Here is a 19,941-nt window from a genome sequence, read left to right as displayed (position 1 = left end):
ATTAATGAGACGTGACGCGCTGTCGGGAGGGTCGGCCGAGGCGGAGGGCGACGGGCCGCGGACGAGCCGGCCTCGAGGGACACGGAGAATGAGGCCTCACGCGAGACGGAGATCAGGCTCCTTGCCGAGGCCTTGCGCGAGAGGCCTCGCGCGATACAGAGAATGCACCTCCTGCCGAGGCCTTCCGCGGAGAGCCTCAGGCGAGGCGGAGACGGCGTTCCCTGCCGAGGCCTTCCCTGGGGAGCCTCGCACGAAGCGGAGTTTGCGTCAGGATGCCGAGACTTCCTGCTCGAGGCCCGAGGCGAGGAGGAGGAGGACCCAGTGGGCTCGGTCGTGGCGGGTGAGGGATTCACGACTTACCTTCTAGCTTTTATTATTTAGATGGGACTTTAACGACCCATTTAATGTTTGCTTGGGGTACCCCGTTCTAAGATACGCGACAGATTGAAACTAAAGTTCAGGGGAAATAAACACAGCCGAAAGATCGATTCCATCTTCATCCCATTACTCGCCTGTTATCCCCCGACACAGCGAGTCAGCGGCCCGTGCCGAGCAGTTCCCCGCCGCCAGGCCGCTTTGCGATGGCGACGGCTTGCACCCGAGACGACGGGGCCGCGCGCGCGGCGAAACGCGTCAGTTGGGCCGAGGCTGACGACAGCTCCCGTGCCGCCAGGCTGGGCGGCAAGCGGGGGAGCATTTACCGCAGCGAGGGTGTGCCGGTATGGGGGTGAACCACGACGCGCGGCCGCGGCACGGTGACGGAGGACATGTGCGCTTCGCCGGTCCGCTGCATGTGGTGCCGCATGTGCTGATGGTGATGCAGCTCCTGCAAGTGGTGCCGCCGCGACGCGCTTCGCCGATGTGCCGGTGCGGATCTCGCGGGCGCGCTGGGGATTAGCGTCGGCGGCAATGCACTTGTTCGGCGTGTCCGACTGCCACAGCGGCTCCGAGGTCCGGCCCGCTCCGAGATTTCATTCTATTTGCTAACTATCCAAAAACAACTTCAGAAAATCATTCGTACAATCCAAATCCATATACATCCAAACCAAAAGAAAAATGATTTGACTCACATTCCAATTGCTGGAAAACAATCCAATTCCAGATCATAACCATAAGACAATGCTTTCATTGCGCTAAAAAAAAAGACAATGCTTTCAAATACAAATCCAGTTATATTAGTTTTGTGTAACAAAGTTTGCATCTTGCGAGGCTAACTTTTGGTTGTACGATCACCTTATTAAAAAAATGGTGGCATTATATATTAGCAACAATTTAGTTTATTTTTCATTCATTTTCTCCGGGTCATGTTGTTCTCAGTTTCTCACTCATCCGGGAGCTGACCTTTACAAAGATAGAATAGTGCCTTTACACATTGCTTCTATGAAAGCTACGTTTTGCAGTGGATTAGTTAAAGATTGTAACTTATAGTCCCTACATATGAAATTAGTAGGCATATTTATTTTTGTTAGACCAACAATTTCTTTATTAATACATTATTTTTGTAATACAAAATGGATGTTATTAGATTTGTGTTAAAACATACTTGCTTATGATTTTGATTTTGCATCATATAAATGACATTAATATAGTAATTATAGGTTAAGTCTTGTCCTAGCACTACAAGATGCGCCTGCTAACTAACGGTATTTTTGTTCTGCCATTAGACCTTCAGGTAGTAATTTCTCATTGTTCCTCCGCCCTTTTCTCTCTCTCGTTGTTCTGGACTTTGTCTACCTGGGCATTGGAACAGGGGTTGCTGCCTTTCTTCGTAAGTATGGATAGGCTTTTAACCTTTTCAGTGTTCATATACATTTGCAACACAAACTGATACTGCTGCCGCTAGTTGTTCATGATGACAAGATGATGATATAATAGCTTTTAAGTAAAACAAGCTCAAGTGTCCAGCAGTTCGTGATATCCGACAATCTGATACTGGACAAACTGAAACAAGTTCTATTACTGTTGTTTAAGGCATATGGTGCTCGTATCAGTCTAAGAATTGAAGCCATTGTGTTGTTTGTGCAGAGGTGTCATGCTGGACAATGACAGGAGAAAGGCAGGCAACACGCATTCGATCTCTGTACCTCAAATCTGTCCTGAAACAAGATATAGCATTCTTTGATGTAGAAATGACAACTGGACAAGTGGTTTCAAGGATGTCTGGAGATACCGTGATAGTTCAGGATGCTATTGGTGAGAAGGTAATAGCTCTGCAACAAGTAAAATGAAGAGCACGACTGCACGATAAAAAAAAAAATGTCCATTATTACCGCCCACTTGGCCAAGCTTCTTGGTTCTTGCGGTAGACCGATTAGAGCGGTGAACTCTATGAGTCATTGAAACTCCTGTCCAACACAGGTCCTAAGCAAGGCGCCTACTTAAGGCAAAACCCAGGGCCTTACGAGAGACCTGAGCCCCGTACCCCCAACCACAACCTCTCTCTCTCACACACAATACCCCACAGCCCTGGTCAGGTCTATTTTATTTTATCGGCAGCTTGTATCAGAAGATCTGCATAATTTGACTAGTACAAAATCCTACAGGTTGGCAAGTTTCTACAACTTACTGCTAACTTCATTGGTGGTTTCGTCGTCGCTATCGTGAAAGGTTGGCTTCTATCTTTTGTGATGTTGTCATGCATACCTCCAGTTGTCGTCGCTGGCGGGGTTGTCTCAAAAATGTTGTCCAAACTATCTAGTAAGGGGCAAACATCATACAGCGATGCAAGCAATGTTGTCGAACAGACAATTGGGGCCATAAAAACAGTAAGTTCAGTGCACTCAGCGATCCAGCAATTTGCATAATGCTAGTATCAGAGAGATCTCTACATCTCACTGTGTTTCCTATGGATACACAGGTTGTCTCATTTAACGGTGAGAGGCAGGCCATTGCGTTGTACAATAAGTTCATACACAAGGCATACAAGGCTGCTGTCCAGGAAGGAATTACAAATGGCATTGGCAGGGGTTCCGTTTTCTTCATATTCTTTGCTAGCTATGGTTTAGCAATATGGTATGGTGGAAAGTTGATTCTTAGCAAAGGATACTCAGGAGGAGACATCATTAGCATCTTGTTTGCTGTCATGATTGGGGCATTGTGAGTCTCTCTTCATTAACACATGGAAAATGTACATTTTATTATATTCTGATGCTCACCGCAGCATAGTTGACTGTATCGATTGATCTCAAGTTGTTTGTGTCAGGTCATTAGGACAAGCAACCCCCTGCATTGCAGCCTTTGCAGCAGGACAGTCTGCGGCTTACAGATTGTTCACAACAATTAAGAGGAAACCTGAGATTGACCCAGATGACACAACTAGTGGTAAGCAGTTAGAGGACATGAGGGGTGACGTTGACCTCAAGGACGTGTATTTTAGCTACCCAGCCAGGCCAGAACAACTGATATTCGATGGATTCACATTACATGTTCCGGGCGGCACCACAATGACAATAGTTGGGGAGAGTGGAAGTGGCAAGTCAACTGTGATCAGTCTTGTAGAAAGATTCTATGATCCACAGGCCGGTGAGGTCTTGATCGATGGGATTAACATCAAGAGTTTACAGCTTGGTTGGATAAGAGGGAAGATTGGTCTTGTTAGTCAAGAGCCGTTGCTCTTAATGACTTCAATCAAAGATAACATCGCATATGGAAAAGAGGACGCGACAATCGAAGAGATTAAAAGAGCAGCTGAGCTTGCTATTGCAGCAAATTTCATTGATAAATTGCCTAATGTATGTGAAAAAAACCCAACAAATCAACTTCTATATTCTACATCTTCTGTCTGACCAAAGTGCTGACATTTTCCTTCCCCCCCCCCCCCCCCCCCCCCCCTCATACCAGGACTATGACACGTTGGTTGGTCAGTGTGGTGCTCAGCTCTCTGGGGGGCAAAAACAAAGGATTGCTATTGCCCGAGCAATCATTACAAACCCCAAAATCCTTTTGTTAGATGAGGCTACCAGTGCACTGGATGTGGAATCAGAGCGAATCGTTCAGGAGGCACTGAATACGATCATGGTGGGCAGAACAACCCTTGTGGGTTGCACATCGTTTGAGTACTGTAAGGAATGCTGACTGCATCTCAGTCGTTCAACAAGGCAAAATTATCGAACAAGGTTAGGACCCCTTTCCCTTAAGTTTATGTCCATTCATTACATGCTTGACATGTTTAACTTGATTGATCATATTTTTGCAGGCATGGATACACAGGTGCCCATGATGAATTACTAATGAACCTGGACGGCGCTTATTCTCAACTTATTCGGATACAAGAAAGCCCAAAAGAAGCAGAACAGAAATTAGATCGCCACATATCTGACAAAAGTAGAAGCCTCACATCGTCGGAATTGATAGGCATAAATTCTGCAGGGAACAGTAGCCGACACTCTTTCACTTTGCCTTTTGGCTTGCCCGGCTCAGTAGTTGAATTGTACGAAGTCAATGATACAAATGATAACGAGAAAGACAAGGCTGGTGACAGTGAGGTCCCAAAGCAATCTCCTCTTGGATGCCTAGCTAATCTAAACAAGCCAGAGCTACCAGTTATTTTGTTGGGGTCACTTGCTGCAGCAATTCATGGAATGCTTTTACCAGTTTCTGGTGTAAAAATTTCAAATGCTATCATAACTTTCTTTGAGCCGGCAGACAAACTAAAAAATGATTCTCACTTTTGGGGATTGATCTGTATTGTGCTGGGTATCGTGTCAATAATATCAATACTAGTGGAGTATTTCTTATTTGGAATAGCTGGAGGGAAGTTGATCGAGCGTGTTCGTGCCTTGTCATTTCAGAGCATTGTGCACCAAGATGTAGCTTGGTTTGACAACCCAAAAAATTCCAGGTTGGTTTCCATCCCACTGTTCGTTATTTTTTTGTTTCCACAGGACTTATGATTATGAGGGTTTAGACATGGGTACTGATGGTCAATTACATCTTACAGTGGAGCACTAGGTACAAGGTTATCAGTTGATGCTTTGAACGTTCGACGTCTAGTAGGTGATAGCTTGGCCTTGGCAGCTGAGGTCACTTCGACACTTCTAACAGGATTTGTCATTGTTATGATAGCAGATTGGAAGCTCTGTTTAATCATTATCTGTGTAATTCCACTGGTGGGTCTTCAAGGTTATGCACAAATAAGATTCTTGAAAGGGTTCAGTGAAGATGCCAAGGTAGTAATTATTGAATCTGGGTGTTTTTAAGAATATACTTTTGGAAACAATTACTGAACGATACATATGCATTCATTTTCTAATTATCAAGGGAAAGCTTGGTCTTATTTATAAAGTTTATGATGTATGGTTGACTTTTAGAATACATATGCATCCTCCATGTTAAACTGTTTGAAAAATCTACTTTTAGTGCTGTTTTCAAGGTAAAAATGCATTATTTAAAAAGTATTTTTACCTTTTTTTTCTCGAACACGCAGGAGAACAGTGTTTTTTACCCTTAGATTAGAATTTCACTCCTTGTTATAAAATATTAACAAATGCTGGTAGTCCCTAAACTATTACACCATTCTGATTTAGGTCTCCAAATTATGAAACTGCATATCTTGGTCTCTTAACTATTTAAGTACCCCAATTGCGATCCAAAGCAGCCATGCCACAATCCATTAGCTAACGTGGCATTTTAGGGTGGACCAATTGTGGATCCGTTGGTCATAATTACGCAGGCGGTCCCTAAACTATTTTGTGATTTTTGTCTAAGTCCCTATGCTATGAACATATAAAGGTTCCTAATCTATTCAAATACCCAATCCCGATCCAAAAGCAATCCCTTCACGTTCCATTCATCAAAGCTCGGCTTGCGGGGATAGGCTTCTGAGCCTTTGCTCATTCTTGATCTTGTGTCTTCTTCTCATCTTGTCTAGCAAGGACTTCTTGATGCTACCTGCAAGCATGGCTGGACAGGGGCCAATTGCTCCTCGTCATCGTGAAGTTGTCCAGAATGTCCCTAGAGATGTTGCATAATAGCCTTGATGCATCTGGACGTGACACCGAGCTCCTTGTAGCTGCAGCGTGGTGGCTGATGGAGCGGAGCAAGGCGAGTGTGTCCCTTAATCGATGGAGAAGACAAGTGGATGCTTTGGACCGAGATTATATTGGAGTAATTTAATAGATTATAGGGACCCAGCCAGATATGCAATTTCACAGATTGGGGATCTAGGTGAGAATCTCATGATAGTTTAGGGATCACCCTGTAATAATGAGTTATGGACCCATATATCGGTTCCACGATGAAGCAGTGTGGTTGCTTTAGACCAGGACTGAAGTACTTAAATAGTTTAGGGGGATAGATATACAATTTCATAGTTTGGCGATCCAAATGAGAATGACATAATAATTTTGGTAATTTGTACTTTAATAAATTAACTCATGTGGTTCTGTCTTGCAGGTTTTCTTAGCATTGATGTTGTCAACAGTCGGAATATCTGAAACAAGTGCACTGGCTTCTGATTCCAAAAGGGCCAGGGAGTCAACTATATCCATATTTGCTTTGTTAGACTGTAAGTCGAAAATTGACTCAGGTAGCGACGAAGGTTTGATATTAGAAGAGGTCAAGGGTGACATCGATTTCCGACATGTCAGCTTCAAGTATCCAACCCGCCCTGATGATCAAATCTTCAGCGATTTTACACTGCATAGTCCCTCTGGAAAGGTTAGCCTATTTATATCCCTCTGCAATATCGTAATTTCTATGATAATATAATAATGTCTTACTCACATTATGGTTTCAATAATGTCTTACTCACATTATGGTTCCATGCAGACTGTTGCCCTTGTTGGGGAGAGTGGCAGCGGCATGTCAACAGTAATCGCTCTGCTAGAGCAATTCTATAGACCTGATTCAGGTACCATCTCACTGGATGGAATGGATATTAAGAAATTAAAGATAAATTGGCTGAGGGATCAGATGGGACTGGTGAGCCAAGAGCCTATGCTATTCAATGACACAATCCGTGCCAACATAGCCTACGGGAAGCACGGGGAAGTCATGGAAGAGGAGCTCATCAAGGTGGCAAAGCTAGCCGATGCACATGAGTTCATCTCAAGCCTTCCCCAGGGATATAACACCAGCGTTGGGGAAAGAGGGGTGAGGGGTGCAGCTATCTGGCGGCCAGAAGCAGCGGGTAGCCATCGCAAGGGCTATACTGAAAGATCCCAAGATACTGCTGCTTGATGAGGCAACAAGCGCCCTGGATACTGAGTCTGAGCGCACTGTGCAGGATGCCTTGGATCATGTGATGGTTGGCAGGACCACGGTTATGGTGGCGCACCGTCTATCGACAATCAAAGGCGCTGATGTCATTGCAGTTCTCAAAGATGGCATGATAGTGGAGAAAGGAAGACATGAGGCACTGATCAACATCAAAGATGGATTCTACGCTTCGCTTGTCAAACTTCGTTCAGCCTCACCAGATAGGATCAACATCAGAGGCTTTGCTCCTAGTGACAGGCATTAGGTATCCCTCCTAATGACAGGCATTGTGTATCCTCGTTGCCTATGGTTCAAGCTCGCTATGGATTCTCTAGGGTGTCAAGAATAAATTAAGAAGTGAACGTTTTTGCTTTATTTACTATTTAGCGTAGGTACCCAAATAATAGCATGAATACGCATTTATTTTTTCCATAATGCTACCATCAAGAATAAATTACGGAAGGCCGGACGCCTCGCTCCACTCACTACCGCATACGCTGCTCCCTGAAAAAAAATCCCCACAGAAAGCTCGTCTCCCCCACTCCATGCCCGTGTGTTGCGTCTTCACGGCATTGTACGGCCGTCCGACCGTCCCAATCCGCCGCGTTGCCATCTCCATCTTGCGCCGCCGCCCACTCCGGCGTGCCGCTGCTGCCATCCTCTACGGCGCCCCCCATCCCCACGGCACCTCTATCTCTCGTAGAGATGAGGAATCCTCCACGTGAGGTACGATGCCAATTGTCCCACCAACTGCAGCTGCCGCTGGACCCGGTCGTCGGCGCCTCACCCTCTGCCTCCAAGCTACATGCGTGTGCTCCGCAAGTGCAACGGCGTGCCCCGTGCTCCATCCTTCGTCGCACCCAGGCCAGGGGGTCAGGAGAGGGGGGGCATCGCAGGCCAGGCGCAGGCGCACCTGGCCGCTACCAGGCCGCGCCACCATCCTCGGCTACCGGATGTCCGGAACCGTCTGTCCCCCGCTCTGCGCTGCGTCGTATGGAAGAAGGGTAAAAAACGCATGATGCAAGCTTCTGTTTCAAGTGTTTCAGCGGTATGTTGCAAGTGTTTCATTGTGCAAAAGTAGATCGAGATATTGCACATGTTGCAATGGTTGTACACGTATGTTGCAAGCTCATATTCTCAATGTTTCATATGTTTTTTTCCGACATATGTTGCAAGTGTGTTTATCTGGATATTGCATATGTTTTCACACATATGATGCAAATGTTTTATCTGGATGTTGCGCATGTTTACAATGGTTTCAAGTGTTTTTCAGGTGTTTTTTCAAGTGTTTCAGACGCATGTTTTATTTGTTTTTAGACGTATGTTATAATTATTGTATCTGGATGTTTCAAAATTAGATCGAGTGTTGCATCTCCCTCCTCGCCTTTCAGCTGTCTCACCTCGGTGTCAGGCGCGGGAAGACGGAGGCGGTCCCCACTGGGGCAAGCGAGCCTCACGTGCTTGTGGGTGGACGCAACGGGCTTGACATGGATGGGTAGGTGCGGGACACGAGACGGGCGGCAGCGGCTCAGGCGTCCGGACGTCCGGGCGCTAGCCACGTCCTTATTTTTTCCACCAACGTGCTCAACACAACTTCATTAAGAGGGTACTTATCCATTTATTATTGGTATGTGTATTGCTTACCACCCAGAGCATCCATATAATATAGGGTTAAGTCCAATTTACACCCTTCAACTTGCAGCAAAGTTCGGATTTCAACCTCGAACTTCAAAACCGGACAACTTTGGCCCTCCAACTCTCGAAAAAGTTCAACTTTCAACCTTCTGGGCGGTTTTATGGGTAAACAGTAACTTTTGATATTTTCGGGAGCGCCGAAATTTTATATTATTTTTTCGAGCATCTTAACGTCCTCAAATGAAAAAACTCAAAACTACAAAGTTGTAGATATCATCGAGGTCTACACATATAAAAATTATCTTCATCCGACATCGTATTGAATAGTTTTCTATTTTTTGAAATTTGAGTCTCATCACGCGATAAAATATGGTGCTGAAATTTTATATTATTTTTTCGAGCATCTTACTGTCCTCAAATAAAAAAACTCAAAACTACAAAGTTGTAGATCTCATCGAGGTCTACAATTTACATATAAAAATTATCTTCATCCGACATCGTATTGGAGGGTTTTCTATTTTTTTAAATTTGAGTCTTATCACGCGACAAAATTGTTTCACGCGTGATGAGACTCAAATTTCAAAAAATAGAAAACCCTTCAATACGATATCGGATGAAGATAATTTTTATATGTAAATTATAGACCTCGATGATATCTACAACTTTGTAGTTTTGAGTTTTTTCATTTGAGGACAGTAAGATGCTTGAAAAAATAATATAAAATTTCAGCACCATATTTTATCGTGTGATGAGACTCAAATTTCAAAAAATAGAAAACCCTTCAATACGATGTCGGATGAAGATAATTTTTTTTATGGAAATTGTAGACCTCGATGAGATCTACAACTTTGTAGTTTTGAGTTTTTTCATTTGAGGACGTTAAGATGCTCGAAAAAATAATATAAAATTTCGGCGCATCTGAAAATATCAAAAGTTACTGTTCACCCGCAAAACCGCTCAGAAGGTTGAAAGTTGAACTTTTTCGAGAGTTGGAGGGCCAAAGTTGTCCGGTTTTAAAGTTTGAGGTTGAAATCCGAACTTTGCTGCAAGTTGGAGGGTGTAAATTGAACTTAACCCTATAATATAAGGTCTACCTTGCAATTCCACATCTAAAAACTTTATCTAAAGTGTGCATAGGAATAGGAGGATTAATCCAACTGCATTTCATTGTGCAATTAATTTTCTACGACTTTCAGAAATCAATGCAGCTCGCAACTTTGCACTCACTGAATGATTCCTGTTTACGTTCCGTATAAATAAATCTCTATTTAACGAATTCAGGACCAAGCTCAGGCTGTTCATGGTGCCACGTCGCCAGTTCTTATCAGCCGTCTCTGATTCACGTGCTGAATTACATCGAACGCACCATACTCCTATCTTGCAGCCCATTTTAGACTCAGAACCATAAGACGGTCTCCCCAACCGCGACCTAAAATACAAGACTCATTTTCGTCTTTTGGGTAGCGCTACAAGCAAATGGTTCAATACCTATTTTTGGTCTTCTCCAACAACAAGACCTAAAAGACAACCATTTCTACAAATGGGTCTCCAGGAGAGAGGATATCTATATTTAGGTTATGCCTCTCCTGACACCTAAAATGGGTTTTCCATATAGATACTCTGTTGGAGCCTATATATATTGTGTTGGAGACCCATTTTGAATTTGGGTTCCGTAATAGGTCTCCTGTTGGAGACGTCCTATGAATTGGGAGTGAAAGCAAAGGTATTGCACCCCTAAGAATCGGGAGTGAAAGCAAAGGTATTGCACCAAAAGAACAATAGAGTACACCTGCATATATAGGCAAGGGCGATCTTGCACTGTCATTATTACGAGTATTAGATTAAATGATTTAAGGTTAGACCTAATTAAAGTATTAAATTCAATAAAAAATAGCTAGCTTTATTATTATTGGATTCACGGACGTCATGTAACAAATTATATTTGCTAGTACTTTTTAAAAAACAAAAATGCTGCTACAATGTTTTACCCAATTTCCAAAACACGCGTTATAGGGCACCCAGCCCGGGAGCCCGGCAGTCCCATAGATGATGACCAACTGGCGGCTGGCAAGGACAAGTGTGCGCCAACGTCCGTCCCTTCCAACCAGTGGCGGATGCACGATGCGGGATAAGGGGGGCTAAAATAATGAAGATGTTGATTTGCATAAAAATTTAATGGTGAAATCAAGCTTTTGCTACAGTGATTAGGCTTGAAATCAAGAAATTAGAGGGGGCTGGAACCCCCCTAGCCCCCCCCCCTCCCCCCCTCCCCCCCTTTGGATCCGCCGCTGCTTCCAACAACCAACCTACTCCATAATCCACCACGTCAAGTGCGTTTCCACTCGTCCACCAGCCCGGCCAGCGTGGCCTCCGACTCACCGCCCTCGCGCAGCGCGTCCTTGGCCTGCCGCATGGCCTCCACCGTGCGCTCCCGGAGCCTCCTCCCGCCATCGGAGTCCATGAGCCATCGCACCTTGGCAGCAACTTCCTCGGCCGCCACGAGGCCCGTGTCGCTGTCGTACCCTTCCACAGCCACGGCCAGCTGCATATCCTTCTCCAGGAACACCCGGTTGAGCCGCTGCTCCGCGTAGAGCGGCCACGCCAGCATCGGCACGCCCGCCATCACCGCCTCCAGGACCGAGTTCCAGCCGCAGTGCGTCACGAAGCCGCCCACGGACGCGTGCGCCAGCACGTCCCGCTGCGGCGCCCACGACTTGACGACGAGGCCCCTGTCCTTGGTCCGGGCCAGGAACCCCTCCGGGAGGAGCGCGTCCAGGTCCGGCTCCGGCGGCTTCTCGAACTTCTTCGCCGAGTCGTCGCTGGGCGGGGCCCGCACCACCCACAGGAACCGCTGCCCGCTGGCTTCCAGGCCGGCCGCCACCTCCCTGATCTGCTCCGCGCTGAATCGGCCGAGGCTGCCGAAGCAGAGGAACACCACGCTGGCCCTGGGCTGCGCGTCCAGCCACGCCAGGCACTCCTCGCCGCCCTTGCCCAGCACCTCCTCCGACTTGATGAGCGGCCCGATGCAGTAGATGGGCGGGGTCGGGAGGCCGGGGGGCGTGCAGTGGCCCGCGGCCACGGTCTCGACGGCGCGCTGCTCCAGCAAGCGGAACGTGTTGACGATGAGGCCCTGGGAGCGGCAGAGGTCTCTGAAACCCTTTAGGAAGCCGTCGTAGGCCACGTCGTCGCGCTCCATGATGGGCAGGATGGAGTGCGTCGCCGGGAACGGCGGGATGCCCGGCACGTGCACGAGCTCCTCCCCCATGTCCTGGAAGCTCGCCGTGGTCCGCTCGTGGAGCACCGGGAGGTACAGACAGAAGGCCAGCACCTCGGCGCCCGAGGTGAAGAAGAAGTAGGCGGGCACACGGAGCTCCTCCGCCACGTCCAGCGCGATGCTGCAGAAGAAGTCGACGACGAGCACGGCCGGGGACGCGGCGGCCAGGAACTCGCGGAGGTGCGGGTTGGAGACGCGGACGAGCTCGAAGGTGAGCGCCTCGTGGTGCTTGGACTTGACGGGCGGGAGGCGCTCGACCTTGGGCAGGCGGTGGAAGGAGATGGACGGGTTGGCCGCGGAGACGCCGGCGAGGAAAGGCCCCGTGGCTCCCGTGTTGTAAGGCGGCTCGACGACGACGATCGTGACGGACAGTCCCCGCGCGCCGAGGATCTTGCCAAGCTCGATCATGGAGACCAGGTGGCCCATCCCCGGCGACGGGTACAGCACAACCGGTCTCTGGGCGAGCCCCGTCGCGGCGGCGGCGGCCTCCATTTTCCCCAGGATTGCTTGCGTAGTTGCGTTGGCTAGTGGAGTGGCGGACAGTGACTACCTTTCTGCTGTGAGAACTAATGGAAGCAATCTCGTGACGCTTTATATATAAATTGTACACGCGCGAGGCCTTTTCTGCATGCGAGTCCACGTTTGGTTTGGCTGGCAGCTGCCTGTTGATATTCACCCTGTTCACATGAGCTACTTTTAGTGTTTTCCTCCTACAACATTTCAGCATATAAACATCAACATAAGCTAAATTTCAATCATAAAATACTATTTTTCTCTCACCACATTTTAGCATAAGCCAAATTTCTGCTATGAGAACTAGTGGAAGCAATCTCGTGACAAATTTCAGCATAAGCTAAATTTTCTTTATAACACACACATACACCAAATATGTCCATCTTTATAAATACATTTACGCACATATACGCCCTGTTCATTTGAACTTATTAGTCTAGCTTATCAGTCATAGTATGATGTTTTTCTCTCACAACGAAACAGCATCAACTAACGTATAAACAATCAGCGCCCAAAGGGAGGAGCGAAGCAAAAAAAAAAAAAAAAAAAAAAAAAAAAAAACCACTTTTTTAGACTTCCCCCGAGAAGTCCTGTATTAGAGTCAGGATTCGTGAAAGGAGCGGACGCTTTCTATCCCATTCGGTACATGGAGTCGTAGAGCTGCTCCACGACCACGAGCGCTACCTAACATGGCCTTCATATGATTTATTAGGTGGACAACTCTGAACTCAGTCCGCAATGCTGAGCTGGTGAAAAGGATTTGAGCTACCTGTGGAAAAGAGGGGAACACACGTTTCGTCGGTCTGCTGTGGTCCTACTGTCATGGATGTATGGTAACACGACGCCCGGCACATGTGAGAGTGTACAGAATGCCAATTTCGCAACGCCACTCGGCTTTGAACATTAGACGATGAATGAACGACCGACGGACGCACATGCCGAAATAATGGCTACCTGCGGGCCGGGGACGGGTCGCGCTCAATAAACTGTGGGGAGCCCCAGTGAGGGCGATGTGGCAACGTCATCGATGACAAAATGGGATCCGGCTCTGAGCGTCAACTTTTTGCGTTGTGAATTGTCATCTTTCCCCCATCCCTACTTGATCAGCAATATTCGTACCCGGCAGGTGGCGATGCTGTGTGTCATTGCTCTGCTCATCCGGCTTACCGTGGTGACGTGCATATAATAATAATAGTTTCTGCTCAGCCTTTCCACGCAGCTCATGTGTACCGTGGAGCAAATGCCACATACTCAGACAACGAGATGGTCGTTCAGCATGACTTTGAGCGGATGACAGAGTTTTGTGCACTCCGTGGACCTCTTGTCCAGCTTACGGTAACGGCTGGGCTAGTCACGATCCCTCTGGAGATCGTGACGGATTTCACCGGAGTAGAGTTCGGGGAAGGAAGAACAGCAGGAGAAAGGGACGAGACGAACAGAATTGAGACCGGGAATAGCAACTTTAGGCGATGTTCAGAGTTCTGTTATTTCTTAACCGATTCAGTCCTTTACGACGCCCTTTATAGCAGGCGCAACACGTCCTGACAACTGGGCCCAAGGCCCACACCAACCGCCCTACAGGCACACCTCAACCGCCAATCCAGATTACAGAGTTCACCCCACCTTTTTCACCGTTAGACTTGCCGTTCCTCCTGTTGTCGGATTTCCATCAGGTGTTGGCGTTCCGTCCGCCTTGACGGACCTGGCCGCCTTGTCCTTGGCCCGAGTCCGCTAATAGGTCCTGACATTCCCTCCCCCTCGAAATCCATCTTGACCCAAGCTGAACTACGAGGGAAGCGACGATTAAGATCTTCTGCTTCCTCCCAGGTCAGTAGAGTGCTTGGACAGTCAGTCCACTGAACCTGAATCTGACAAATATGTGAACCCCCTTTCTGAATCATACGGGAAGCCACAAATCTAGTTGGTTGAATAGGCATCATAGGATCATCAGGGATAGCAGCAATATCATCTTCAATGTCGACTTGTGGTATATTCTTCTTAAGCTGGGACACATGCACCACCGGATGAATGCGGCAGGTGTCAGGAAGATCCAGCCGATATGCAACCTGACTGATACGAGCCGATATGCAACCTGAAGGGTCCAAAGTAGCGATAACTGAGCTTCTGGTTACCTCTAGGCGCCACTGAGGACTGAATGTATGGTTGGAGACAAAGATAGACCTTGTCCCCGATAGCAAACTGCTTCTCTTGCCTATGCTTGTCAGACTGACTCTTCATGCGCTGCTGAGCTCAAGTCAGTTGATGCCTCACTACATCTTCAAGCAACTTTCTCTCCAGTAGCCATTGTTCAATGTCAGGAGCATGAGTTTGAGCATCATTTGAAATCCCAAAATGCCTTGGGGCATGTCCATAAAGTACCTCAAATGGAGAGAGACCCAAGGCTGAGTGAAAACAGGTGTTATACCAATATTCGGCAACTGGCAACCATTTGTGCCACTGCTTTGGACAGGCCTGCACACTGCAACGCAAAAACCCTTCCAAACATTGGTTCAGACGTTCGGTCTGACCATCGGTTTGTGGATGGTAAGAAGAACTCATGAGCAATTTCGTGTCAGTGAGTCTGAACAACTGTTGCCAGACCGAACTTGTAAAGATCCTATCTCTGTCTGAAACAATGTGAAGGGGTAACCCATGGAGCTTATACACCTAATCAAAGTATACCTGAGCTACCTGAAGAGCTGTATAAGGGTGAGATAGGGGTATGAAATGACCATACTTGCTGAACTTATCCACTACCACCAAGATAGTATCCATCTTATTTGACTTAGGAAGGCAAGGCTTTCCACAAAATTCAGACAGACTGTTTGCCATGCTTGATCAGGAACAGGCAGAGGTTGTAACAAGCCTGCTGGTCTACAGTGATCCACCTTAGCTTGTTGGCAAACTTGACAGGCAGCAATAAACTTCTGAATATCCTGTTTCATTCCTGACCAACCGAAGAGTTTCTTCATTCTGTAGTAGGTAGCAGCAACTCCAGAGTGCCCCCCAATGCCACTACTATGGATAGCCTGCAGCACATGTTGATGAGCCAACTTATTACCTCCTAGCCAAATTCTTCCAGAATGTCTAATAAGGCCCTCAGTTAGTGTGAAAGCTCCCACAGCACCCCCAGCATCTTCTAATTCTTTCATCAACTGTATTGCCTTAGAGTCATCTACATATCCAGCTTTCACTTTATCAATCCATACTGGCTGACAGTGAGATATAGGGGCTATAATATCAGCAGAATGGCATCTAGACAAGGCATCAGCAGCCTGATTAGTGGGTCCTTGCTTATATATAATCCTGTATTGAAGGTCCATCAACTTGAGTAAAGCCTTCTGTTGGAGTTTAGTAGTGACCCTTTGCTCAGATAAATGCAGTAAACTCTTGTGATCTGTCTTAATGATGAACTCTTGATTCTGCAAGTAAGGTCTCCATTTATCCACTGCCATCACTAGAGCCATACATTCTTTTTCATAAGTAGAGAGTGCTTGATTTTTGTGACAAACTGGTTTGCTCAAATATGCAATTGGGTGACCTTCCTGCATCAAAATAGCCCCAAATCCCAGATCACTTGCATCTGTTTCCACCACAAAAGGTTTTGTGAAATCAGGCAAACCCAGCACAGGTGCTTGGACTAAGGCCAACTTCAGCTGCTGAAAGGCAGTCTCCACTTGTGATGTCCACACAAAAGGTACATTCTTCTTGAGTAAATCAGATAAGGGTCTACTAATCAACCCATAATGTTTGATGAACTTTCTGTAGTAGCCAGTGAGCCCTAAAAACCCTCTCAGTTCCTTGAGGTTAGTAGGCCTAGGCCACCTTTGAACAGCAGCAATCTTTGATGCTTCAGTGGCCACCCCTTTCCCAGAAATATTGTGGCCAAGATATTCAACCTCAGTCTGAGCAAAAGCACACTTAGAGAGTTTGATGTAGAATCTGTTGTCTCTAAGAATCTGGAAAACCTGCTGTAACAACTCCAAATGCTCAGGCAAGGTTTGAGAATAAATCAAAATGTCATCCATGAAGACCAACACTCCTTTTCTGAGTAAATGAGCAAAAATCAAATTCATGATGCTCTGAAATGTAGCTGGTGCATTTGTCAATCCAAAAGGCATCACCAAGAATTCATAGAGGCCACTATGGGTTCTGAAGGCAGTTTTGTGAGTATCAACAGGATTAATACAAATCTGGTGATATCCTGCCCTGAAATCCAATTTGGAAAACCATTGAGCACCAGCCAATTCATCTATCAGCTCCTCTACTATTGGCATAGGATGCTCGTTTTTAACTGTTTGAGCATTCAACTACCTATAGTCTACACAAAACCTCCAAGTCCCATCTTTCTTTCTAACCAATAACACGGGAGAAGCATATGGACTGTCACTGGTTTTGATGATACCACTCTGCAACATTTCTGCCAATTGCTTCTCTATTTCATCCTTTTGAGCTGGGGAGTATCTGTAAGACCTAACATTCACTGGAGGTGCCCCAGGAAGTAGATAAATATTATGGTCAAATGGTCTGGTAGGTGGCAATTCATTTGGTTCCCTAAACAAATCCTGATATTCCTGCAAGAGCTTATGCAGCTCAGGTGAGTGCTGAGTATCAGCAGCAGAAATAGCACACACAGATGGTTGATCCAGCCCAGTCAGCTCCTGAGATTTGAACTGAATGCAGTGGGTGATAGCTTGCCTGCTCATCAAGGCCTGCAGCCCCTCTCTAGATATAGGTGAACATCTGGTCAGGTCATTGGTTACCCCTTACAAATGAATTCTGATGCCTTCCTTGGTGAATTTCATCAACTTATTAGTCCAATGTACCCACATAGGGCTGCATTCCTCCAGCCAATCCTGCCCTAGGATGATATCAAAGCATTTCAAGGGCAGTATTCCAACTGAAGATGTGAAAGTATGACCCTGTACTGACCACTGCAGGTTACTGATCCTCTGATTACATATCATAGGACTACCATCAGCTGCAATAAACTTGGCAGGACTGCATTCAGATCTGGAGAGATGTAATTTACTGGCCAATTGCTCACTGATAAAGGTGCCCACACTGCCTGAGTCCACAAGAATCAAGACTTCAGTCTTACCCACTTTTCCCACTAACTTCATGGTCCTTCTTCTAGCCATGACTGAGCTTGTAGGGTGTCCTACTGCCATGACCACCTCTTCTATCTCATCCTCTGACCCCATGGTATCCTGGTCAGTTTCTTCCAAAGCATCTAAAAGTTCTTCTATGACACGAATTGGCACATGCGCTGCGCTGCGGGCGGCTAGGCCTAGGCTGGCTCTGCTTACAAACTGTTTGAATCAATGTACTTGGAACGTAAATGAGACAACGAAGATTGAGACAATGAGAAATTTTTTTGTTCGAATTTTGCCATGATTTTTATTAGATGGAGGAGAAAAAGTATCGTCTCAACTTTTGAGTAAAAATCTGGTTAAAAACAACACGACTGGGAAGAGTGCATCACTCATCCTGTATAACTTTGGTGCACCGACGAAGCAAATAGCAACTTCGTGCCACTACTTGCTTACATGAACTATAGTGAGCCAACTTTATCGAAATGACACAACTAGCAACTAACTTAGAGCACCTCAAACCAGAAACAACTAGCAAAACTATTCTCACTAGCAACCAACACAGAGCACAACTAACAATCTCGACAAGTTGCGAGCACCACCAACAAAACAACTGGGAGCACTGCAGTTGCCTCACAGTAAGAGTGGAACAGTGGAGCCGGAGAAACCTATCGACACATTCAGGAAGAAAACGACACCAAAAACCCATAGGGAGGTTTTCACCTGTAAATCCTAGTACGGTAGGAAAAGAGGTACAAAGACGACACCTCCGAGGAGGAAGCGACGACCACAAACATTGTCGTTTGGGGTTTCTCCCTAGACTCAAGCAACCCACTCTCCGTTTCCCACCAGAGCCCCACTCCTAGCTTGGGCGTAGGGGAGTGTTAGTGATGGCACACAGACGTTCCCACAAACACTAGACGCCACCACGCACAACGGGCGTCCTCGCCATACACGCAGTCACAGGAAGACCACCAAGGGGATGGGATACAGAGAGGTGAGCGGGCCAGCAGCAATGCTGACCTACCGCCCTGAGAAGTCACGACGTGAAGGCCACCTACCGCCCCGGGGAAGGACCGAAGCCTCGAGCCAGCCAAATGGAGCCCCAACAGCCATCTTTGGTCTTTTCCATAGGCGGACAGTCGTTATTGGGACGCCGCCCTCCACCTGTTGGGCAACACCATGCAAATGAGCCCACCACCAGGGATGGATCCAACGTGAGAGTGCAAGGGGTGCTCGAGCGCCCCCCCCCCCCCCCCCCCCCCCCCCCCTACTCCATATGAGCAAGTGGGCCCCAATAGCCTCTCCTTAATTTTTTCTGCCATTAATTGAAGTTTGGGGTGCTGGAGATTGAAGAACAGTGCTGGAGGTTGAAGGAGTTGTTGGTCTAGTATCATTTATGTGCAGCTAACCCTAATATGTTTGAGAGAATTCCTTATTTGACACCAGATAAATGACCCGTTCCTTTCTTAGCCCTCAAAAAAATTTTGTTCCCTATTTGACACCGAGTTCAACTTTCGTTTCTTACATGACACTCCGTTGGATTTTCCGTCCGTGGACCGTTAACTACCATGTGAAAAGACGATTTTGCTCCTGTGGGTCCCACCACCCTTCTCCCTCCTCTCCTCCCCTTCTCCCTCCTCTGCTTGGCCGCCGCGCTGCCACTGGCCTTGCCCATGAGGCCGATGACCATCCCGGCGACGCTGCGGGAGCTGAGGCCCGAGGCCGTCACGCACTGGCGCATCAGCGGGCCGCACAATGACGGGTCGTTGCCTAGGAAGGAGTCCGCCGTGAAGCAGGAGCCCACGAAGGGCGGGGGCAGCTGGCTGGAGAAGTTGTTGTAGGAGGCGTTGAGCACCTGGAGCTGCTGCTGGGTCGCCATCCCGGCGAGGGCCTCCGGTATGGGCCCCTCCAAGCGGTTGGCGCCGAGGTCGAGGCGCTGGAGGACTTGGAACGCGGTGAGGAACGCAGGGAAGCCGTCGGAGAAGCGGTTGGCGCCGAGGTCAAGGACGCGGAGGCGGTCACAGGTGGTGTTGGGCCCGGCCGGCGCCGGGATGGCCCCCGTGAGGGCGTTGCCGTGGAGGCGGAGCTCGGTGACGCGGTCGCAGAGGTTCCATATGGAGGTGGGCAGGTCCCTGTCGAGGCAGTTCCTGGCGAGGTCGAGCGCGGAGAGCGACGGCGCGTTGCCGAGCTCGAGCGGGACGGGGCCCAAGAGGGTGTTGGCAGCGA

The 19,941-nt window shown here is 47.5% G+C and overlaps 1 protein-coding gene and 1 pseudogene across 1 annotated transcript; one reads left to right on the top strand and one right to left on the bottom strand.

Annotated features, from left to right (window-relative positions):
* Positions 1 to 523: 523 nt before the first annotated feature.
* Positions 524 to 7,625, top strand: LOC136452854 (ABC transporter B family member 4-like; annotated as a pseudogene).
* A 3,488-nt stretch (positions 7,626 to 11,113) lies between these two features.
* LOC136452853 (UDP-glycosyltransferase 88F3-like) lies at positions 11,114 to 12,735 on the bottom strand. Its single transcript, XM_066453439.1, has one exon. The coding sequence runs from the start codon at positions 12,596 to 12,598 to the stop codon at positions 11,159 to 11,161; it is 1,440 nt and encodes a 479-aa protein (XP_066309536.1). The 5' UTR covers positions 12,599 to 12,735; the 3' UTR covers positions 11,114 to 11,158.
* Positions 12,736 to 19,941: the final 7,206 nt, after the last annotated feature.

This window comes from Miscanthus floridulus, chromosome 5, assembly GCF_019320115.1.
Source record: "Miscanthus floridulus cultivar M001 chromosome 5, ASM1932011v1, whole genome shotgun sequence".
NCBI classification, from domain to species: Eukaryota; Viridiplantae; Streptophyta; class Magnoliopsida; order Poales; family Poaceae; genus Miscanthus; species Miscanthus floridulus.
Note: the sequence above shows the minus strand (reverse complement) of the source record. Positions and strands in the feature narration are given on the sequence as shown.

Excerpts from the sequence above, each read along its gene's own strand:
- LOC136452853 (XM_066453439.1), bottom strand. The coding sequence starts at position 12,598 with ATGGAGGCCGCCGCCGCCGCGACGGGGCTCGCCCAGAGACCGGTTGTG.